The sequence below is a fragment of the Spermophilus citellus genome, assembly GCF_964194105.1.
Source record: "Spermophilus citellus genome assembly, chromosome: 1".
NCBI classification, from domain to species: Eukaryota; Metazoa; Chordata; class Mammalia; order Rodentia; family Sciuridae; genus Spermophilus; species Spermophilus citellus.
This window is the reverse complement of record NC_138182.1, coordinates 227,673,395-227,698,165: the sequence shown is the minus strand read 5'-3', so window position 1 is coordinate 227,698,165 and position 24,771 is coordinate 227,673,395. Positions and strand designations below refer to the sequence as shown.

Genomic DNA, 24,771 nt, shown 5'->3' with positions numbered 1-24,771 from the left:
GCTTTCTGAGAGTCATCTCCCTAAAGTCATATGCTACACTGAGAGAACTAGCATGTGGAAAGAACCATTGCCTCCTCCCATTGTATCCTGAAGGAACCAAAGATACTTCCTGGAAATATAAAGCTTAATTAGGACACATTAGAGACCTACAAACAAACCTACCCATCTTCCCAAGCACACACAGCATATACACATCGATTAACCAAAAATATAACTTAAAAAAATAAATGAAACGTTGTTACTCTTAAAACTACCAAAACTTTTGGTATCATTGTCTTATAAATATTTGCTTAGAGGCAACCATGAAAACCAACACTTGAGGAAGACCTTTTCTTCAGAAAACAAAGGCCTGGGCTTTTAACTGGGCTATTAATCTTCATGTGGAACTTTTACTTTTAAGTGTACCCATGACTCAGATTCTGAATGCAATACAAGAAAAATTGACAAAGATTCGAGTACATGAAAATTAAACTTTGCATGACGAAGACACCATAAACAAAATCTAAAGAACACAGACCAATTGGAAGACAATTTTCACAACAAGGGGAAAAGGCTGATATCCTCACATATGAAGAACATCTAAAAATTGAGGGTCAAAACAAAAAAAAACTGATAGAAAAATGGAGAAAACACAGGAACTAACAATTCACAGAAAATGTAAAAATGTCTAAACTCACTCATAACTAGACATTTTAAAATTAAAGCATTACTAAGTTATCATTTCTCATCTATCAGATAAGCAAAAGTTAAAAAGCTTGACAAGTCATTGTGTTGGCAAGGACTTAGGGAAATGGGCACTCTCATATATTGTTTGTAGGAATGCAAATGTTACAATACTTCTGGAAGAATATTTGGAAATTTCTGAAAAAGTTAAGTACACACTCAACTTTAAAAATTAATTAATTTATATACTTATTTTTTTAAGACAGGGAGTTGAATCCAGGGCCTCACACATGATAGGCAAGTGCTCTACCAATGAGGTACCTCCTCAGCCCTTTTCATTTTATTTTGAGACAGGGTCTCTCTGAGTTGCCCAGGCTGTCCTTGAACTTGCAATGCTGCTGCCTCAGTCGCCTGAATAGCTGGGATTACAAGCATGGACCACTGAACCTGGCTTCCAAATTTTAGTAGCTTTTAGTGTAAAAGGCTTAATTTTTGCTCTTATTGTATGTCCAGCAAGGGTCTGCTATGTCCATGTTCCATGCCATCTTTCTTCCTTCTGAGAGGAGGTGGACAAAGCAACTCATCTGGCATGTTCCTGATCCTCCTGGCAAAGATGAGGATTTGGTGAACCATGAACTGAATTTTCAGCTTCTTCTGAGTTGTGTGATGTCACTTCTGCCCTTATTTTACTGGCCAAGGCAAATGACAAGACTGCTCCTGGCCTCAACAGATGGGGATGTGTAATCCTGCCAGAGGGAGGAGCACCTTTGAGTCCTGAGGGTAAATCAGATCCAGTGAGATGAAGAACTGTTCCCCAAGAGGGAAAGCAAACACTTAGGAAAATAGTAGAAGAAGAAAGAGAAGGGGGAGAAGAGGAGGAGGAGGAGGAGGAAGATCACCTTTTGGGATAACCTTCTCACTGACTTTCCTGTTCAGTAGTCTGTTTCAATTTCTTTTCCCTGTGAGATCTATTGGTTCACTTATATCCGCCTCCTCCCCCTAAAAAGATTCATCTAATGTGGTTTCTAAAATATATTTGTATAAAAGTTTGTCAAGGATTCTTATAAATTAATTTTTTAAATTCCCTTTTTATCTATAATTACGTCTTGTTACTTGTTTCTAATTGTGTTTAATTTTTCCTAGTCACACAGTACAGTATGTGTATTTGCAAAACCTGACATTTTTGTGGAGACAGTATAACAGGGGGTCACTTGATGCTTTGACTATATCCCTTGTGGCTTTGAAACTTACATTTTTTTTCTTTTTTCCCAAACTTCTTCTCTCTGATGTTATCCTCCCTGGTCTTTTACTTAACCTTCTACTTCCAGATTTTTTCCCCCTGATCTTCTCCTTCCAAATCTCTCCTCCCTATCTCATTTGTTCTAAATCACCTCTTTAAAAGCCTCCTGTTCCTGAGGATGGGCAGAATCACAGCCTTTGGGAGAGGAATCTCCCATATTTCTCCTTTGCTAGCAAAGTAAGAAACCATCTTTTTCCTTTTTCTCAAAACCGTGTCCTCATTATTGGATTGGCATCAGGGAAAAGGACCAAGCTTTCAACAGCAATAGTAATAGCACCTACCCTTGGAGTTGTTGTGATTACATAAGTTGATATATACATATATGAGAAAACAGTGCCTTGGTAAGCTCAGTATTAGTGTTAGACATTATTATTATTGTTATTATAATTTTTCAATTTTATCACTCTTATACTTACTGCTAAAGAATTATACATGATCTTAAAATTGACCATAGAGTTTTCTAATGAAGATGCACTGCATTAATGATTACCAATTTATCCTATTTAAATTAGATTGTGCTCATAAATTAATAAAACCATTGGGTTATGTTTAAGTTTACAGGTAATGATTTTGCAGTAGAAAACCATGTGTATAAACTTATAATCTTCTTTTAGAAATTATAAAGTAATAGGAAAATTCATACATGCTGTTGTCAATAAGTTACACTGCAAATTGCCTATTTTGTTCTTCCCAATTCTTTGTTATAACCTAGATCTATTCCTACTGAACACTGGGTTAAGAAGGCAAGACACAAATCTTCCCTCCTTAATGGGCAACAGTAAAAGAAAAAAATCTGGCCACTTCTTTCCATTTATTTCTTATGAAAGAATTGTTTTTGACTCATGCATTAAAAGTTTTTTGGGATCACTTGGTCAAGAATATATCTCTTATATGGGTCCACTGCCTTGCAGAAAGTAATGCTTATAGAAAATTTTCAATCCTCATTAAATTAACACAGTTTATATTTTTAACCCTTTGGTCAATAATCATATAGTTAATAATTTGAAAAAAGGAAAGTCTACATTAATAATATACTTAAAGACATAAATGATGCTTTTAAAAATGTCTACTATGATAACAATAATGATCCAGGGAGAACTGACATCTTACTTTCATGCATGACTGGTTAATCTCTTATTTGTACTTACTGAAAGTCATGCCATTTACTTTCAAAATTCTTCTAAGTGATCAGTCTCAAATCAGTTACACCTCCATTATAATATTTTATTTTATTTAGTTATTTAGAAATCATCTTTTTTTGACACTAAAAAAGAAAGCTTAATTTGCCTAAGAGAACCAAATGATGTTAATAATTAGGTAATCTAAGAAAAAACCTCCAGCTGGGGCAGGGCCATTTGGTTTTCTGCAGTCACAATTTCATACATCATTGCATTTATTCTCAAAACAATCCTGCACTGAAGGTAATATTTGCACCATTTGATAGATATGGAATCTGGGACTTTCTCAGGATTATATAGCTCAGGTTCTCTCCATTTTTTATGTTGTTTGACAGCTTATCTTAAATTAGATAAGAGTTTTGGTTAATTTTGTATCTAGAGATGTTCCTTGAGCCCACTTTGTCAACATAGTAATAATCAAAAGAGAGAGAGAGAGAGAGAGAGAGAGAGAGAGAGAGAGAGAGAGAGAGAGAGAGAGAGAAAGAAAGAAAGAAAGAAAGAAAGAAAGAAAGAAAGAAAGAAAGAAAGAAAGAAAGAAAGAAAGAAAGAAAGAAAGAAAGAAATTCCTGAAAGAACTCTCATTACTCTTTGGGAACATCAATTTAAATCATCAAAGAGGCTGAGGAAAGACAGTCTTCTTACAGTTTTCAAAATAATACTGCCACCTTGTGGTGGCAGAGGTAGGCTGTCCTAATGCCTGTAGCTCAGTCATGTTGACACATAACATTCATTTCAGATCTCAGTCAATTTTCTTCCAAGGGGAGGACTTGCATTAGAGTTCTCCAGAGAACAGAAACAATGGGATATATATTGTATAAGATTAAGGAAACCAAGAAGTCCTGTGATCTGCCATCTGCAACATGGAGAACCAAGGAAACCAGTAGTTTTCAATCTGAGTCCAAAGCTATATGAGAATTGGGGTGGGGTAGAAGCTGTTGGTCTAAGTCCAGAATCTGAAGGTACAATAACCAAAAGATCTGATGTTCAAGGACAGGAGAAAATGGATATTCCAGCTCAAGAAATGAGACTGACTTCAATCCTCCTTTGCACTGTTTTCTATCCAGACCCTCAACAGATTAGATGATGCCACCCATATTGGTGAGGACAGATTTTCCTTACTAGGTCTACTGATTCAAATGCAAATATCATCAGGGAATACTTTCATAGACACATTCACATAATGTTCTACCAGCTATATGGGCATCCTATAGCTCAGTCATGTTGACACATAACATTAATCATCACAGGACTAATACCAATTTCTTATGTATCTATATAGTCAAGGTTCAGTGCAGCAAACAAATCATTCTAGAAAACTAAAGCAGATAAGGATTTTAATATAGGGAACTATATCCTTATGAAATCATCCAGGAGAGAAGGGATGGGCTGTGGGAAAGGAGCCCTACAAATGGAGCCTCTATTCAAGAGCACAGCTCCAGATAGAAAAACTTCAATTTCACGTGACAGAAATTCTCAAAGGACAATAGGGCTGCTTCCAGAAACATTTCCTATTTGAATTGCATCTCACAGCAAAATGAAAATATATACATGTTATCTTGTACACAGTACTTAAGCTACTTTTTCATGTTAACTGCAAAGCCGGATCCAGTAAGAATTCATTGATTTAGCATGTATTTACTAAGCACCAGCTAAGTATCATGCATACAAAGCTGTGTTGTGTTTTGTTAGGAATACAAAGGTGAATAAGGATGCACTCTATGTTTTTAGAACATAAAATGCTGTTCATGTGCTGGTTGAGAATATGTACTTTTAAAGGTAATTAACCTGAATTCAAATCTAAATCTGCCACTAGTCAATTGTTTGACTTTGAACAAGTCACCTATGATAGGAATAATAATACTACCTGCCTCCTGCACTTGTCAACTATTTCGTGGAATATTAAGCACCATAGATGTGTAAGGAGAAGGTCGTCAGGGCAGATAGCATTACCTTAAGTGAAGATGAGCTCCAGGATGAGGAGTTACCAGATAAGGACTTCAGGTGTGAGTGTTGGGGGGCGGGGCAGGGGACAGACTTGCTCTCCAGTATCAAGTTGATTTACCCTGAGATGCACTCCTCAAATTCACAAAGGCTTAAGTAAAACCCTTAGGGTAGAATTGCTTGCAGTTACAAGGGACTGAAAAACCACATAAAAGCCCATCAATAGGGGACTGTTACACTGATGATGGCACATCTAGGCAGTGATATAGGAAGCCAGCATCATATATATATATATATATATATATATATATATATATATATATATATATGAAGTAGAAGTAGAAATTCACATACTGAGACAAGGTAATCTCTAACACATCCTCAGTGGAGAAACTGAAAAACTGAAATAACACAACAGGAAGTAAAGTGTGTTCTCGTTTGTTTAGAAGTGAGATTGTGCCTAACCAGTACTTAAAGATGTGCAGACTATTTGGTAAAGAATATTGTATCAGTCAGCTCCCTTACCTCTGCCCCATGCTCTTTCTAGGATGCCTTTAGGGCTGCAGAGCTGGAAAACTAAGAATCCACATTTCCCAGAGGCCATCAGTACTCCAGATATAAAACTGGGCTCCCCCAGTTAGATGTACATACACATGATTTAAAAGTCAAAAGTGAGGGGAAGGAAGGTCTGCTTCCTGCTTGTTATTGTTGACAAGCAAGTCAGCAGGTGGGAATTGAGAGGTGATTGTGGTAAAGTGACCCAGCAACCCAGGGTCTATTCCTTGGCTTCTTGATGGCAGCAGAAGAGGATTTTTCTCTCTGGAGTTGTGCTCTTGAGTAGAGGCTCCATTTGTAGGGCTCCTTTCCCACAGCCCATCCCTTCTCTCCTAATGATTTCATATTGACATAGTTCCCTGTATTAAAATCCTTATCTGCTTTAGTTTTCTAGAATGATTTGTTTGCTGCACTGAACCTTGACTATATAGATACAAAAGAAATTGGTATTAGTCCTGTGATGATTAATGTTATGTGTCAACATGACTGAGCTATAGGATGCCCATATAGCTGGTAGAACATTATTGTGAATGTGTCTATGAAAGTATTCCCTGATGATATTTGCATTTGAATCAGTAGACCTAGTAAGGAAAATCTGTCCTCACCAATATGGGTGGCATCATCTAATCTGTTGAGGGTCTGGATAGAAAACAGTACAAAGGAAGATTGAAGTCAGTCTCATTTCTTGAGCTGGAATATCCATTTTTTCCTGTCCTTGAACATCAGATCTTTTGGTTATTGTACCTTCAGATTCTGGACTTAGACCAACAGCTTCTACCTCACCCCAATTCTCATATAGCTTTGGACTCAGATTGAAAACTACTGGTTTCCTTGGTTCTCCATGTTGCAGATGGCAGATCACAGGACTTCTTGGTTTCCTTAATCTTATACAATATATATCCCATTGTTTCTGTTCTCTGGAGAACTCTAATGCAAGTCCTCCCCTTGGAAGAAAATTGACTGAGATCTGAAATGAATGGAGATTTTCTTTTCATCATATACCCTTTTGCACTGTCAGAAATTTTGTATATGCAGATTTTTTGAGGCAGTTCTACATGTACTGATATGAAACTAAAGCTACAGCATGGAATGAAATTTTTTTAAATGTGAACTACATTATACATAGTATGTTTCAACTGCATTGGGAAAAATTCTGTATAGATTTATAGGTGTATATGTAGATATATAAATAAATGCTTATAAAAATAAATGCCTCCAGAAAGAGTAGCTGGGTGGCTGGGGGAAGGGAGAGAGAGACTCATTTCGGTTCACTGTATACTTTAGAATTTTATGCCCTGAACATGTCTATTCAAAACTATCTTATTAATTAAAATTAAAGATCTATCAAGTTTTAAAATAATATTTTCTTTGGCCAAGCCATAGGCTTCTTCCTGGCAATTACTTGGAGGTAAGACCAAGATTAAAATGTAGGCTAGTGCTTAGGCAATAAAAACAAGAGCTAGGAAGAATTTGATATGCTGGGGTTCTGAAATTGAGACAAAACCTGAATAAATCCTCTGGTTTCACTTGCTTTTACTTTCTTTTTCTTTTTGACTTTAAAAGTGACTAATTTCGGAAGTCACACAGCTAAATAACATGTTGCCTTGTTTACTTTTCAAGGACTTGCAAGCCATTTTTGTTGAAACTACCAACAGTTGACTTGGGCTAGTGTAGGTGGATGGGTTACTTTTTAAGTAATGTCAGAGGGCTGAAAACTCTCTCCTTAGATTATGCTGACGCTGCCATTTTCTGAATAGGTGTCCTCTGAAGAGCCAAAAAATTGACTATGTATGCCCAGAACACTGATTACCTCATCTACAATCAACTTTCCCCAGACCTTAAACCACCCTGCTTCTTCATTCCACAAATATTCCTAAACCCTCCCCTCAGGAAGGCAAATTTGAGACCTGCTCTCCCATCTCCTCAAGTTTGGCTGCTTTAGGAAAACTTTTCATCATTTCAGTCATTGATATACTACATGATAGGCAAAACAGGCCTGATTCCCTACCAGTTTTGTTTCCCTCCATCCCTGGAAGCCACTGGGTGTGGTCTTTACATCACTCTAATTGCACTGGTCCCTAATCCACCTCCCCAAAATGTTAAGATCCCTCTTAGGTCAGAAAGCTTCAAGTTTTTTGTTTCAACGTCCCGTCTGTCCTCTCTCCCTGCCAAGGCAAAGGGCATTATCAAATCAGGTTTACATTCAGGGCTGGTTTTTCACTCAACATTGTAGTTTTAAATGTTAAAAATCACTTCTTCATCTTCCAAACTCTCCTTTACCTGTTCATGTCAAAGTTCACAATTAGTCACAGGTGCTTAAGTTCCAAATGAACTGACTAAAAATATAGATGTGAAAAAATAAAAATTAGTTAACAAATTTCCTCTTTTGACTAGTGAAGGGGCTTGGTGGTTCTCAAAGCCATAGTTATTCCTCCAAAGCAGAGGAGTTGCAGCCATTCAGGGCAGAGCAGTGTCTACAAGGTTGAGGAAAATGGAAACAAATCAGCAATGGCTTGAGTTTGCCTAGCGCTCCCCCTGCTGTTTGTTGAGGGAATCTCCATGTGGATGTGCAGCTGCCTAGAGGTTAGAGATGAATTTCTTGTTGAGAGGGTGAGACCTTCTAGGGCATGGTGATGGCTATGTGCAACATAAGAAGCCTCAAAAGAACAGAGTGACTGCCTCATCCACAAACATTATCACAGCCCCAGGACTCAGGGCACACCATTTATGGTCTAGAAAGGTTTGTTAAATGAAACATAAGAATGCTAATATGTGCATGTGAATTATTATGCTCTCTGATCATTACCTAAGGCTCTGCAAGTAGGGACGGATCCTCCAGCCTAGTCAAGATTGCTGCAGAGCACAGCAGAAGCTTTCCCCAAATTTGTGGGTTCATAAGAATCTGGGGAAAATACCTGTAGGCTGGTGCAAAACAGCAAGGCTGGAAGGATCAAGATTTGTGAGCAGAATAAGAGCAAAAATCAATGAAAGAAAACCTAGGGTCAGATCTGGGGCACTCAGGGTCAGGGGCCATGGCCAGTGTGATGGCAAATTTCAGTACTCAATGTGACTAGAATACGGGACACTGGGTAGCTGGTAAAGCATTGTTTCTATATATGTCTGAGAGGGTGTTTCTAGGTATTTTCAATCAGTGAACTGAGGAAGACTTGTCCCCAGTGTTGCTCCCACCATCCAATCTGTTGAGGGCCTGGAAAGAACAAGAGGGCAGAAAAAAAGATGAATTGCCTCACTTTTCTGGAGCTGAGACAGTTCTCTTGCCTGTGAGCCTCAGAATTCCAGGTTTTCCAGCCCTCAGACTCCAGAACTTGCACCAGTTCCCCCTCCCATCCCATCACCCAACCCACATCTCAGGCCTTTGGCCTCAGACTGTTACACTGTTAGTTTTCCTAATGGCTTAATTAGCTTTTCATTACTGTGACAAAAAAAAAAAAAAAATAGCTTTTCTTACTGACCCAAAAGAACAACATACAGGAGGAAAAGTTTATTTCAGCTCAGTTTCAGAGGATCAGTCCACAATCAGCCAACTCCCATAGCTCTGGGTTGGAGGTGAGATAAAATGAGGCAAAATATCATGATGAAAGGGCATGGTGAAGAAAAACAGCTCAGGACATGGCAACAAGGAAGCAGAGAGAGCTACTCTCACAAGGGACAAAATATAAACTCCAGAGGCACATCCCCAGTGACTTACTACCTCCAGCCACACCCTCTCTGCCTACAGTTACCACCCAGTCAATCAGTGAATTAATCCACTGATTAGGTTAAGGCTCTCATAATTTTACTCATTTTACATCTGAAACCTCCCCATTGTCTCACATATGAACTCTTGGGGGACACAGCATATCTAAACCCGAACACTGGTTCTGGGTTCTTTGGACTTAAGACTGAGCCCTTTTACCAGCTTTCATGGTTCTTCAGTTTCAGACAACTTACTGTGAGACTTCTCAGCCTCCAGAATTGCATGAATCAATTCTAATAAATTTCCTCTTACAGAAAGATACAAATGATACATATCACATAACATATATTATATATATCCTATTAGTTTTGTTTTTTCTGGAGAACTCTAAAATACATCCAGGAAGGATCAAACCCAGGGGTTAGGCAGGTTGGCAGATCAAGTGGCTACCAACTAAGTGCTTCAGACCAAGTCAAAGAAGTGGACATGGGCCCTCAACAGGAAGAGATCTCTCAGGAGCCAAAGGTCTAAGGATCTCTAAGACAGTCTTCTGTGGTGATCAAACTGTTCTATATCTGTGCTGTCCAATATGGTTACCCCTAGACATTTGTAGCTGTAGAGCACTTAAAATGTGACAAGTATGACTGAGGACCGGAATCTTTAAGCTTCAATAAATTTTAATTTTAAATAGCCAGCTATGGCTAGTGGCTACTATATTAGACAGAACAAGTGAGGGTTAGAAAAAATTGGGCCTAGGTAGGGAAAGACCCTAGAAAAACTGAGTGGAGATGGCTCAAGATGTTAAGTCTGTGCCAAGCTATAAGTAACCTGAAAATACATCTCTGATATGCCCCAGCAGGAGTCACTGTGCCCACACTCTCACACAGGTCAGAATAAAGAACTGTCAGGGATTTGAACCATATGAATGGACACTGAGAAGGCAATTAAACAGAATTAAATACAGTTAAGGAAGAAACATCCATAGAAAAAAGAAGTGGAGAATGGCTCTGAAACAGAACAAAGTCTTTGAAGAGTCAGGTGCAACTGTTACAGTTAACAATGGCCAAGGGAACAGGCATGTAGCCATCTACCTACCAGTGAGTATTTTTCAATGTCTAAGAAATAAGGCTATTTATAATTACTTGTTAAAGTAAGGCATTTCAAAATTTTCCTTAAGCTTTTTTAAGTATAACTTAGAAATATTCCATTTGGAAAACTTCATTTTAATGATTACTTTCAAGTGACCCTTTTCCTATTGCTTGGAATTATTCATTTAAGTTGCACAAAGTAAATTTCTCCTAACTGCTCCACTTACAAATTCCTTTATACAATTAAAAAATATTTAGATTTAAGAATCTGATTCTCTTTTAAACAGGACTTCCAATGCTTGACCCAACAAGCAAAACCTTCTCAAGTGTTTAACTCTTACAAACATATTAAGTTAAACATATAATGACCTTCTAAGTTCTTCAAAACATTTCAGTATTTTTGCAGACTTAGTAACATTTAAAAATATCTTCCAACTAAAAATCACAAAAATCTGTTAGGCATTTTAAATTAAAATCTTAAGGCCAATGTTACATATTATACCATGACAATTAGGCTAAAATACTTCAAGTAGCATATTTATCCCCATGAATATAAAAACAATTGAACTTAAAAATATTGATGACTATGGGAATTGTTTCCTAATCTTTTTTTTTTTTAATTTGCAATCACTATACTTAAGAACTGTAACACTCAGTGAAGTTTCATTAAAAGGACAGTAGTTCAGGCCCCAGCAGGCAGGACAGTGCTGAAATGACGCAGAACTCAAGCTTGGGGACTTCATAGAGAATTTAATGACTTTTGTTAATTCAATGTTAAATGAAAATTAATTCCAACCTTGATGGCTGTGGCGAGAACCACATGAAATAACTACAAAAAACTCCGATGTTTCACAACTGATAGCAGCCACAGTTCGTTAGAATTTCAACTCTAGTACGTTAATTATCAGCATGCTTACAAAGTTTTTTAATGTAAAAAAAGCTTTTAAAAAGAAATTTTATTTAAATAAGTTAATCCTTTTCAACCTAAAAACACAGCTTCTGATCTTGATTAATCTCATAATTACTCAAGGAAGCAAACTCCTGGTTTCTTACAAGCCATTGTGCTGCCTGATTGCTTATACAATTCACAAAAGGGAAACTATACCTTACTTTTGTGCTTATGGCCGTACTAGAACACATTAGCCCACTTTTTTCCATTTTATGAAAACCTGAATTTACAAAATTATGAGAGATTCCCATAATAAAATCTTTCTCTAAAGATTCTTCTAGCTCAAGACATCATTACTATACACATTACTAACTGAGGTTGGTAGAAATTGGGGGAAGGTGGGAGAGGTAGCAATTGTGAACTGTGTGCTAGGAGTTACTAGACATTATCCATCAGGAGTTGGTACTTACCAAAAAGCCAATAAGAAAATAAGAATCTCTTTAATAAAAATGTAATTTACATTAAGCTTTCAAAAACTATTTTTCAAAGTAAGCTGCTCTGGTTTGAGGTTCCGAACCACAAGGTAATTATTAAGAACAGAAAAAATAAATTCTTAGATCAGAGAAGAGTTTTGAGAGGGACAGGTAGCTATAAAATGAGATACAAACATGTACATATTAGGCTGAAAGGCTATTTTATTACAAAAGAAGTGACAAATGTTATCTTTCTCCTGACCTAAACTTGGTGGAAAGCCCACATATTAAAGGAAAGGGGGGAAATGCAGTCCAATAAGGTCTATCTGTAGACCTTACTATTCTAGTAAGAATAGTTGAGACTAAATAAAAAGAAAAACCTAGGCTGGAGAGCATAATTTTTAGGCATCAAATCTGCCTTATCATCCTCTGAACACTTGTCCAATATGAACTATTCAGGGCTGACCAGCAATCTGCCACACTTGGAACAGACACAGTTCCCAGACCAGCTCAGACAGAGCACGTGATCTAAAACAGTGATGATAACAAGGGAGAGGTGGCAGAGAGCCACCAAGTGGGGGCAAGGGCCCCAAAACCCCAAGGGCACTGATTAGAGTGGAATTATAATGTTGTTGCCATGTGTTTTTGTTGTTTCAAGGCTAGAAGAAAAAAGGAAGAAAAAAGAAAAAAAAAAAAAAAAAAGCTCTGTTCATTTGGCAGGATTCCCAGTTGGAACTTCTCCAGAAAGGATTCATATTTGAACTCTTATGTGAATGCCTACCCAAAGGCTGACACAGAACATTGCTTATTAAAGTCGGTATCAACTCATCCAAGGTAGACCAACACTTCAACCAAGATAAATGAGATCTTCTAGCTGAAGATGCCATAAAATCATTTCTTACATGGAAAACCATGTATTAGAAAAGGTACTTATTTTCCAATCATAATTATTCCAGTCTCTTCTATAAAGTTGCTTCTGTGTAGTCTTTTTAATATATCAAGACATTTCCTTTCCAATACTTATTAGAGTCAAATCTATCCAAAGTTAGAAGTTCTTCTTTGTCCTATTAAGACAACACTACGATGCTGTCTTCTTCTTGTCTGGAAATTCAACAGATGTATGTTCCAACAAAGAAGAGCTTTCTTGCCTTGTCATGGTAGCAAAAAGCATGTCCATCATTCCCAAGGTTTCTAGGAGCTCTCTTTGGTAATCAATCTCTTTTTCTACAAGTCCTTGAAGTAATATAAACTTTTTATCAACTACAGGTGACTGACCAATCACAGGCAGATATATATCTAAAAAGAGAAGGAAACACATAAACTAGAAACACCTTTCTATATATAATAAGTAAAAATCAAGTGTTAGAAAAGTATTAAAATATTAAATACAAAAACACTGAAAAAAATCTGTACTTATTTTATAATCAATTCATGATATACAGAAAGCATAATAATTCATCTAAATAAATGCATTTCGTAAAAACATAATTACAGAAACGACAAAGCAGTAGTCTCATTTTCATTTTCCCATTAAAAAATAGTCATGGTCATTTCAGATGTTTATGGAAACATTTCTTTTTAATTTTAATAACCCTAATCCTGTCAATTCTAAGTCATGCCGCTGTGAACTTTACTCCATTTTGAACTTCAATGATATATTATTGATATTTTGTCTTCTTCATGAAAATCCTTATTGGACAACTGATAAAAAGCAAAACAAGTAAAATTGCTTGATTTCTAAATTTTTATTTGATCATGATGCCTCTACTTTTTCTTGGAGGTGGGAGGGGTAGGTAGTGCTGGGATCAAACACAGAACCGTGCACATGTTAGGCAAGCATGCTACCACTGAGCTATACCCGCAACCCAACACCTCTACTTATACAACCATGTTAGGATTTTTAAGTTTTAACAACACTTACCAATAATTATTTCAGCAGCATTGATCAAAACAGGGGCAAATCTTGGTTGAGACAAATTCCTACAAAGCAAAACTTCTATTTAATGAAACCTCCAAACTTTTAAAAACTCCCTAAAGCATATTTAATTGTTCTACCAGTTTCTCACAAAGATCAAACTAAAAATAAATGTCTCTCATTAGGTGTTAAAGAAGGATTTTGATGAAACATACAAATGTTTCATAAACATAAAACATACCTTATCAAAAAATTAAGAACACGACTAATTTCCTTTTCATCCCGACCTGCAAGGGCATTTGCAAGGACTCCTCTTCGATTTAGCTCTTTTATGATGGAAACTGTAACCTCAGGTGTCTTTATTACACAACTAGGCTAGAAAATATGAGGAGAAAAAATGGGGTAAAAAAAAAAAAATCACCTTGCTAAATCACCAAGTTTCTTCTACTTCCACAATTCCAAGTCATGGTAATACACAAACCAAATACTAAAATGATTAAAAAAAAAAAAAAAATGCCCCTTACTCACCTCAAGGACTCTGTCAAGTGCCTTAGAGATCCTAAAATTTTTCAGGTCCCTGTCATACAATTCTAGGTGTTTCTTTGTTGGCCTACTGATCAAAATATCATCCTGTATGGAGGAAGAAAATCAGCATATACCAAGTTCCATTCAAAACAAACTTTTTCACAATGAAATGATTTTTTTTAATCAGGGTGCCTTTACACTATGTCAGATAATGTTCATATGTCCATAATGATTTGTCAATCAATGTGTTCTTACTCTTTTATGATTTTCTACTTACAACTTTCTCAATCCTCTTTACATGGCAGGCAGAAAAATAAAACGAGAATCAGAGATATTAAGATCTAGTTCTAACATCTCTGGATACCAGTAATGGAATACTAAATCAATCAAAGCTTTGTGTATTTCAATCTTCTCAGATGCCAAATAGAGACATTATAGGCAGGAGTCATTTAGAAAAGCAAATCAGACAGTGTGTTAAAGACAGTGTTTTGAACACGGTAATGCACTGTATCATTATTATGTTATGGCTCAGAATATTAAATAAACTAGCCTTTGTTCCCCATTATTACTCAATAATTATTCAATAATGTTCCCAATATAGCAATCTGGAGCCAATTCTAATAAAACCAAAAGCAAAATAAAGTTAAATACCACGCAAACTACACTTTCCAGTAATAGGCAGGGATGAAATTGGCTACTTTAAGAAATGTCACCTTTTAAAAGATATGAGAAATATATAATTACCCGTTGTTTCATGTAATTTTTTCCTTTAATAAAGGTTCGATATGCAGGCCTTCTTCTTCTTGGAAGAGGATCTTTCTTTGCTTCAGACTTCCGATGTTTAACACTCAATATTCCATTGGTCATTCCTACAACTATTGTCTCATCTTCATGCTAATAGCAATTAGAAATACATTAGTCTATTTCAGTGTAATAATTTTATAGCACCTTTACTTCAAAAGAACATTTATACCATGTTTGCTACTTATGCACACTATCATCAACAGCATCATTCAGACATAGAAACTATAACTAACAATGATCTATGCAAAATGTTAAAAGCAAAATCATTTTTTCCACTAGGATACCATTACGTTGATGGAACTTATTATACTTGTAAAATATCACTGGCAAAGTATATATAATAAGACACAGTTAATGGCATCTTAGAAAAGATTCAAAATAATTTTTCTGCATTCTCTGATTAGAAAAAGGATTACACGGTGGCATGACTTTTCACAGAACTGCTTTCCAAAATAGTTTTTAATTAGCTTTTCTGCTCCCAATTCAGATTTTTATATAATGTATTCAAACATATTCAAGCCCAAATGTGGCTCCTTAGAAACCTGATAATGGACATTCCAGAAAAAAAAGTCAACAAAGAAAGGAACTATTCATTTTGCTGCTCCTTTCTCACTTCATGGTGTGTGTGTGTGTGTGTGTGTGTGTGTGTGTGTTTGTGTGTGTGTGTGTGTGTGTACACATAGAGCCAAAATTGCCTTTCTAAAGTACCGTAATACCCTTGAGTTAAATGTGTTGAAGAGAGATTTATCAACTTTCTAGGTTCAATCCCTGATGTTAATAATGCCCACAGCACTGTACTTACTACAGGAGTATTGGAACCTAAATCTAAATTGATGCCAAGTTATTAGGACAACTCATATTCTGGAACTTGTCTTAACTCAAAGAGCTAATGTGGTTTATTCTAATCCAAAGATAAACCCTAAAATTCCATCTTATCTTCATTTAACAGACAAGGTTAGTGACAGCTTTTAAAAAAAGCTAAAAGTACTTACTGCAAGTGCAAGACTTAAAATTGAAGCTGCATAATCAAAACTGTGGACTACTTTGTAGGAAGTCGTGCTATATACTTTCACCTTCCTAATAAAAAAGAAAGAATTGTCAAAAATCATCTTAAGTATAAAATGCATTTTTCCATTTCAATTCATCTATTGGAAAACTCAATATATGAACATTAAAATTTATATAACAGTTTAGAAAAACAATTCTTCACTGAATCCCTTTAAAAAATGAGCTACATTTCAGCACTGGCCATACATGAATAAAGACTTTGATTAGCCACTTAAAATAGAAACCAAAGGGTAGACCATGAACCACTGTCATTTAAAGATAAAACCTGCAAGTTAAAAAAAAAAAAAAAAAAAGGAATCCATGAATGTCCACTGCAAGTCAAAAGAACAGAACAGTTTTACAACCTCTGTGTTACAGATATTTTGGGTCAGAGAATCATGTTGTGAGGGCTGCTTGTGTGAAGCACAGCTTTAGAACATTAATAAATGGAATAGTAAATATCTATTTAAAATAGTAATATTTGGATATCAATGATAGAAATGTTCACATGAAGCTTTAAATTTTAAACATCTAGAACAATATACACATTCATAATAAAAAACTTCAAAATATATAACTGTATAATGATTTTAAAAGAAACTATAGAATAAATTATTTTAAAAGATTAATGTATTTACTTACCACAAATATTGCTAAAATACTTTATTTTCTCAAGCAATAAATACTTGTAAATTAATAAAGATAAACAAGAAAATTAAAATGCCAACCTATCCAGTGAGCCTGAGAGTAACCTCTGTCCAGAGCTGCTCAGACATACACATGTGACAGTTTTGTGATGATTTTTCAAAGACACGAGCAACTGTCCTTTTAACATGTCCCAAACTTTAACATAGCGACCTCCTATAAAAAGAAATAGTCATGAGTTTGATATTCTACCCATATCAACAACATTTTAAGGAGCTGAAAAACATCCTTCACTAGACATTCCTTAGGGTAGAGGTGGAGTGAGAGGTTCCAGAGCCACACTGCCTGGTTTAAATCCTGGCTCCCCAACCCACGAAGTATGTGACTAAATAATAACACTTCCACCTTACAGAACGATCCAGATGCTTAAGAACATTTTAAATTCAGTATCTTTTTTCAACAAAATGTCAAGAAAAAAAATCTAGTAGAGAAAATAGAAAAAGGGATGGGGGAGTGAAGCTTTTGTATCATTTGGGGAAACAGGGCTGCAATTCAATCCACAATCCCTACCTTCCTACTTCAATGTAGCAGTTTATGAGAGGAATCACAGTTTGAAACTAATGATCTAGTCCAATCTCTTATTTTCCAAGTCTAGAGACATTAAGTGACTGCCCAAGGTCACACAACTAGCTAGTGACAATGGCACAGTGCAGATAAGCATACAGGTTTCATTCTCCTGTTCAACTTGGCCTTATTTCTATTTCTCAAAATAACAATAGATACATCTGACAATGGTGTCAACTTATTGCTTTTAAAAAAAACAAAAACAAAAACAGGTACTAGGAAAAAAGAATATAAAACAGGATAAGCCAAAAAGAATGGGTGCACACACTACCATGTGTATGCTATGAAGTATCCATACTACCTGTACATTCTTCTAATGTGAACACTTTTTCAATTTTATTTATTTATTTATTTATTTATTGGTACCAGGAATTGAACCCAGGGGCAATTTACCACTGAGCCACATCCCCATCCCTTTTTATATTTTATTTAGACATAGAGTTGCTAAGTTGCTTAGGGCCTCTCTAAGTTGCTAAAGCTGGTTTTGAACCCACAATTCTCCTGCCTCAGCCTCCCAAGCCACTGGGATTATAGGTGTGTGGCAATGCTGCTGACAGATTTCTGCTTTGTTAAGAAATGAATAAAAATCAAATTACTTCTTCTATTATCATCATAAAAATGGACTAATCAAAAAAATCTTCTGCCCCAATTTGAAGAAAATGCCTGACTCCACATTAGCTCCTCCTCCAGCACTATCAACTACTACTGGGTAAGAACATTTTATCAATAGAGATACATAAAAAGTAACAAGCCTGATTCTAGATCTAAAAGATCCTGTTTTCAAAAGCTGCTATAAATCTCTTATGCAGGAATAACAAAAGGAGCACCCAATAGATTTCTGGGGTCAAATGACACAGAGTTAAATGCATAATAAGAGTTTTCAATTCTGGAATTTTGGAACTGCCACATATCATTTTGCCTCAGACAATTAGTTGAAACTTTCATTTATCTCCTTGGTTGTAAAGCAGTGAGAAAACTAACAATCCTATAGGACTTTGGGAAGGCATTAGAAATAATTTGTATACAACAGCATAGTGCTTGGCTCAAGCTACGCTTTCAATAAATAGCTATTTGCCTGTCCCACTTATCAACTGTTTAAGCAAAAACTTAGATATGTAATCCAAGTACAAACTAAAAAATTATAAATAACAATTGATAAAGAAAAGTTTGATTCAAGAACAATACTGATGAGAGCTAAAAGAGATACCTGAAGACACCAGAAGACCTCCAGAGGGGAAAAGCAGGACACTCTCCACTGGCTGCCCATGATCCACAGAGAGAACACTCTTATTTGTTCGCGTATCAAACATCTTCACAGTATGATCATATGACCCTAAAATATCAATTTTTTGTATTATGTGTGTTTTACCATCTAAAAAAATAAAAGCTATACAAGTATATGTGTGCCCAGACATAAATTTTCAAAGGAGATAAACTTTAGATGGAATTTTTTTTAAAAAGCCTACATATATTAACCCGACACAATATTTCTAAATCCTCTGCTACGACTTATTGTTTCTGAAGAAGCAGTATATATTTCTACATAGTATTTAACCTGCTCTAATCTTAAATTATTCATATCTTCAGACTACCGTCACTGTGGAATCATCTGGGTATCTTTATACAGAATCCCTTAAAAACTGAACTGCATGTAAAAACACTACAGTGTCTTGGCTGCTAGAAGTTCTCTGAATAACAGGAGACTAAACCCATGACAGTTTTGATAGCCTATGTTTTCAAGACAGCCTGATATTTCTAAACACATTTAGAGGACAACAGAACAACCACTAAAAGGAAAAAAAGAAAAAACAATTATATAATTAATTTTAAAAATCCTTTTTAATGTTTTTTTCCCCAATGCTGGGAATTGAACCCAGGGCCTCACACATGCTAGGCAAGCACTCTACCACTGAGCTATACCCCCCCAGTCCTATTTAAAAAAAAAAAAATTAAACCTCTCTATCCCAAAAGAATCCCACAGCAATAAAATGCAAAGAGTTCACCAACCTGTTACAAAGAGATCTGGGTTCAGTTTGCTAGCACATCCACATCGTACATAATCAGAATGTTCTTTGAATGTCAGAATTTCTTTTGAGTTTGGAATATCCCATAATTTAACTGTATAATCATCAGCCCCAGAGACCACATGGTACTTGTCAGCTGTAAAATCTACTGTATGAACTGCTCTGAAAGAACAAGAGCCAGTATATTAAAAAGCAAGAAAAAATTATATTTATTATATCTTCAAACATAAAACATTCCTTTTTTCAGAGAAAATTTATAGAAAGAAATCATGAGAGAAAAAAAATCTTTTAAAACAGGTATTTGCCACAAGCCAATTTAAAAATGGTAATACCACTACACGATAAAGTTAATAAGAATATTAAACAATAGTCTTAAAATTGCATTTTGTAGAATGTTAATAATTCTACTTAGCTGCTTAATGAAAATGAGTGTTTTAAATGCTGAAGCTATTGTTTTGCTTCAACAAATAAAACAAAAACATATAAAAACCACTGTCTCTTACTTTGTATGGCCTTCAAACTGTCTGAGGGGAGCCCTGCCGCTTATATCAAAAAGCTGAACTCCACCATCTTCACTGCCGGCCACAAGCAATCTACCATCTTGTCGAAAAGTAGCACAATATGCTGTGTCTTTAAAACGGGAAAAGGTTTTTATAGGTTCTTGGGAGTATCGGCCATAAATGTGAATCTATAAGATAAAAAACAATATTTTTACCAGGGGCTCAAGATCAATAGTAAACTTAAAAAAAAAAAAAAAAAAATTATTGTACTTACTCTTGAGGAAGCTGTGACTGCATAGTTATATGGAGGCTGGGGAGAAAAGTCTACTTTTGACACTGCACCAAATTCCTTAATCTGAACAGGGGTCTTCATGAAAAAGAATGCAGAGTATTAACAGAGTTACACCTGGAAAACCTATTTAAGCATTATGTAATTTCTTACAGATAATTTGTTAATTCTTAATAACATTTATTAGGTTTATCAGGTTTTATGAATACAAAAGAATCAAAAAAGGGCAATATCCCATCACCCAGACTATTCTTGTTGCTGCTAACTTAAATAAACATGGCTAGAAAGCCACACCCCAACATCTCTTCAGTTGCTATATGCTGTAATTTCCAACAGAAAAGAAAAAGTAAAGTCTTACCAGCATACATTTAGTTTTTTAAAAATTAACACAAACATGACCATACTATGCAGGCAGTTATATACCTTGCTTTTTGTCACTAAATAACCCATCTTAGCAAACTTTCATATAGAAAACAACAGATTGACTATTCATTATAAGGATATACCAAAATTTATTATAGCAGCTGACTAGTAATAGACACAAGTTTTTCAGGAATTCTTACATATAATACTTTGATAAGTTTACATCTAATATGCATATGTATGTATGTATACATATAAATGTTAAGATACATATACATAATATATGTATATGCATATATATACACACACACATACATATATACTTAAACAAACCTTGGGGAGTATATTGATTATGTTTCAAGTTATCAAAGTACAAAGCCAAAGGGCATCTGCATTTTAAAAATCATAACAGATACTGTCAAATTGCCTTCCAAATGTGTACTAATTCCCAAGTAGCCCTCATGACCATTTAATATATTTACTGTATATTTGTATTTTTTTTCCACAAACTGCCCACTCCCAAACTTCTTTCAGTTTCCTATTTAGTTTTTCCATTAAAAAAAAAAAGATCACTTGTAAACCTTATTAGAAGATATAGAACTAATTTCACAGCACTTAGATTTAAAAAAGAAAATACTTCACATATAAGGTTTAAATTCTAAAATTTATTTCATTTGGTATTGATTAGTCATATATTCTGAGTTAGGCCCTTGTACGTATCAAGTAATATAGACTTTTTATAGAATTCCAAGATATAAATAGGTGTCATGTTATCTACCAAAACTATAAGCCACTCATAGATTGTTTTTAGTTAATGGTCTGTCAGTATACCTAAAGTATAACATATGCAGGAAAAAAAATGGGTATAAATGCATAAATAAATAAACATAATTCCCCTCCTCCCTCATTATCTCCCATACTTACCTTATAGTTGTTCCAGTACAGAGTATCTTGGGTAATTTTTTCACCAAGTATAGGATATGTTTGAATAGCTACAGGTTTATAACCAGCCATGATTTCATATAATTGCACTCTTGTCCAAGGTCAATAATTTACAGTTGATGTTAGAAATAATTATAGTGACTCTGCTTAACTCTGAAAAAGAAAATATTTTAAAACATACATTATTCATAAACATATGGGTATGATTTTTACTCTGCTTTCTTTCAGAAGGCTGTGTGGAAGTTTATAGATTAAAGACCAATAAACCACTTAATTGTAACCCAGAAGAGATAATCTAAAGGAAACAGGAAGAATACAGGTCAGGTTACCACACTGTACCATCTATTCAGCTGTACGTAAGGGCTGTATACAAATGTTCTCACACCTACCTGACCAGTTTGCAATAGTTAGGAATAAATCTGGTGCAGCCTTCTGGTAGTCAAACCAGAAAGAAGCACACTGGCTTCAGGTTTGACCATAGGAAATATGTATTATAACTACAAATACAAAACTTTCTTGAAACTTAAGAAGATGTTTAATCTTGAAGAATAAAGTCCCCAGACTTGACTTTCTGAAAGTCTAAAAATGCCAAGAAGGAAACCAAAGCTAATGATTCTAGTGGAGCAGCTTAATTTTGTAAGGCTTACAATGTAATGAAAAGGTAATATTCTGATATAGAAGCTTATAATGTAATTTTAAAAGGTTTAAACAGTAGGAAAAAAACAAAAAAGGCAATTCTAAGTTAAAGTGACAAAATAAGATAAAAATGAACTAAAACCTTTAACATAATCAAGCTAAAACATCTTTCCAGAACTATTCAGTGGCAAAAAAAGAGACTCAATTCTATCATATCAGATGAATGATTTCAGTGATGCTATTCTTCATCTGTTTTGAAAAGCCCCAAAATATGACACTGGTAACACCAAAACAAATAGATATGACATATTTTAAAGGCTATTTTGATAAAACATGGCAATTCATGCCTAAAGGAGAAAACCTTTACTGTTCATTCAAGCACCTATAAAGTGCAGGACACTGTTTCAGGCACTGGGAATACAGAGGTGAATATTCTTCATTTGGCTGGTGATTGGCTGCAGCTAGGAATCTAGAGTCAGATTTGACTTGTCATCCTCCTAACACCCTAACAGTAAACAAAATCTACTGATTTTAATCTTCCAAATCTTTCTTAAACTTCCTTAAGTCCACTTAACCGCTAGTTCCATTACCCTAATTCAGGTTTTCTCATCTGTGTAAATAATGCAACACTGTTCCAAGGTCTCTTTGACCTCCCTCAACCCCATCCATATTTCAAATTTTCAAATATTTGTAAGCAGCTGGCCTTGCTTACAAAACCCAATGCTATCCAGAAAATAAAGTACAAGCTCCTTAACAGGAGGAACAAGGAACAAGAATGTAAGGTCCTCTCTGATTTGGCCCTAGCTTACCTTCCAGCCTCATCTTTTGTTATTACCAATCATTAACTGTTCACTTAACACATCATGCTCATTCTTGCCTCAATGTCTTTGTCACTTGTGCTCTCTGCTAGGAATGTCCTCTACCTACTGCTATTTAATATTTAAGGCTCAACATAAGAATCAGATCATTCTCCAGGAAACCTATTCTGCCCTCTGAGGAGAGGTCCTGTCTTCTAGTATCCTATTTAGCTCTGAATATTTCTGTCTATGCACATAATTCTATTGCATTGGAATGATCTCTTTTCCCTGTTAAGTTGAATTGAAATTTTGAGTCTGAAAGATTTTTTTTTAAAGTGCTCAAAGAATGTTTTTGGAAGAAGAGAAAGGAAGCACTGGGTAAATTTCTATGGGGAAACACAAAATTAAAATTACAAGTATTGTCTTAAAATATGAACACTGCTACAGTGAACCAGTTCACAAACTTTCTGTAAAGGGCCAAATGGTAAATATTTTAGGCTTGGAGGGGCCAACAAGGGAAATTGAAGGAAGGATATTATATAGTTATTTATATAGCAAGAAAAAAAAGTCCCCAAGTTTTACTAACAATCCTCCCAAAATAAACATCACAATTTTTTTTTTTGTTTAGAATAAGAACAATAGGATTTTAGGGGGGCAAGGGATAACATTTCGTTTAATTCCAGTTCAAAGTCAGTGCTTCCAACATCAAGGACTGCATATGCTCATCTATAAAAAGTATTCTTGAATCTCTGAATACACAAATCTGCTCCCTGACTCCCTTCTTTACCTCTCATTACAGTAATAGGAGTACCACTTCTTATCCCTTTCAACAAATAGTTTAAAGTTTTAATGGAAAGAAGTGAAGTGCTCGGGGCTGGGGATGTGGCTCAAGCGGTAGCCCGCTCGCCTGGCGTGCGCGCAACCCAGTTGGATCCTCAGCACCACATACAAACAAAGATGTTGTGCCAGCCGAAAAACTAAAAAAAAATAAATAAAAATTCTCTCTCTCTCTCTCTCTCTCTCTCTCTCTAAGAAAAAAAGAAGAAGAAGAAGAAGAAGAAGTGAAGTGCTGTAGCAGTGGTTTGACAGATTACAAAATGAGGAGTAGTGGAGAGCAGGGATGTGGGTGGCGGGGAGACACAGTGCAAAAAGCCTGAGGCAAAAAATTGTGTGAAAATGAAGAGAAGGAGAATGATTCGGCCTAAGTCAAGACCTAAATGAATAACAAGTACTACTGCAATACAATGCTATCAAATAAAATGCTATGAGTAACGACCAGGGTACTGAGAGCTCCTTAGAAAAGTTTTAATTCTACATGGAAAGAGTGTATCATTGCACCTGGGCATTAAAGTATAACATTAGCCCGTCTTCGCCACTTACGACAGGCACAAGCAGAAGGCGGTGCAGAAGAGGAAATACGCGGTCATCAGAAACCGAGGGAACCTTCTAAGCAAAGAAAGATGGAATTCTGCCTATTGCCTTGAAAGGGTGAGGATTATTCCGGAAGCTGATAAATGAACAAGAAAGAAGGTGACTGCAGCGCAGCAAAATCTGGGTCTAAATTCCATTGCCGGGATCTTGAAAAGCCGGTTAGGAAGTTTAACCATCTCCAGAGCATGCCAAAAACCACAGGGAGGCCTGATGACAGTTCGGGTTACCGTCACAGGAGCCGCCTTCACCTACCTCCACTGAGACCCAAAGATCCTCCGAGGTTCCCGACTTCCAAGGATAAGTTTTCTGACTTCTCCAGCGCCCAGCACCGGACCGTTCTGAATCCACCTAAGCAAAGTCACGCGGCCATTCACTGCCCAGTCGGCACACACCAAGAAGAGAACGTCGCATCAAGATGACGTAACGGCGCATGCTCAGAAGACTT

At 35.8% G+C, this 24,771-nt stretch overlaps 1 protein-coding gene across 1 annotated transcript; it reads right to left on the bottom strand.

Moving 5' to 3' along the window:
- Positions 1 to 11,145: 11,145 nt before the first annotated feature.
- On the bottom strand, positions 11,146 to 24,729 carry UTP15 (UTP15 small subunit processome component). The gene is made up of 13 exons (XM_081273487.1): positions 24,579 to 24,729; positions 21,445 to 21,615; positions 20,143 to 20,235; positions 19,872 to 20,056; positions 19,352 to 19,530; positions 18,552 to 18,677; positions 16,804 to 16,936; positions 16,021 to 16,105; positions 14,969 to 15,118; positions 14,228 to 14,329; positions 13,941 to 14,074; positions 13,706 to 13,764; positions 11,146 to 13,080 (listed from the first exon to the last, which is right to left on the bottom strand). The coding sequence occupies exons 2-13, from the start codon at positions 21,532 to 21,534 to the stop codon at positions 12,863 to 12,865; spliced, it is 1,554 nt and encodes a 517-aa protein (XP_081129613.1). The 5' UTR covers positions 21,535 to 21,615; positions 24,579 to 24,729; the 3' UTR covers positions 11,146 to 12,862.
- Between the last annotated feature and the right edge of the window lie 42 nt (positions 24,730 to 24,771).

Bases quoted from the DNA above. Each gene is read 5' to 3' on its own strand.
- UTP15 (XM_081273487.1), bottom strand. From the start codon at position 21,534: ATGGCTGGTTATAAACCTGTAGCTATTCAAACATATCCTATACTTGGT. The intron at 20,236-21,444 runs GTAAGTATGGGA...TTTTTCATGAAG, and splicing joins TGTACTGGAACAACTATAAG to ACCCCTGTTCAGATTAAGGA. The intron at 18,678-19,351 runs GTTGGTGAACTC...TTGATATTTTAG, and splicing joins CCCAGATCTCTTTGTAACAG to GGTCATATGATCATACTGTG.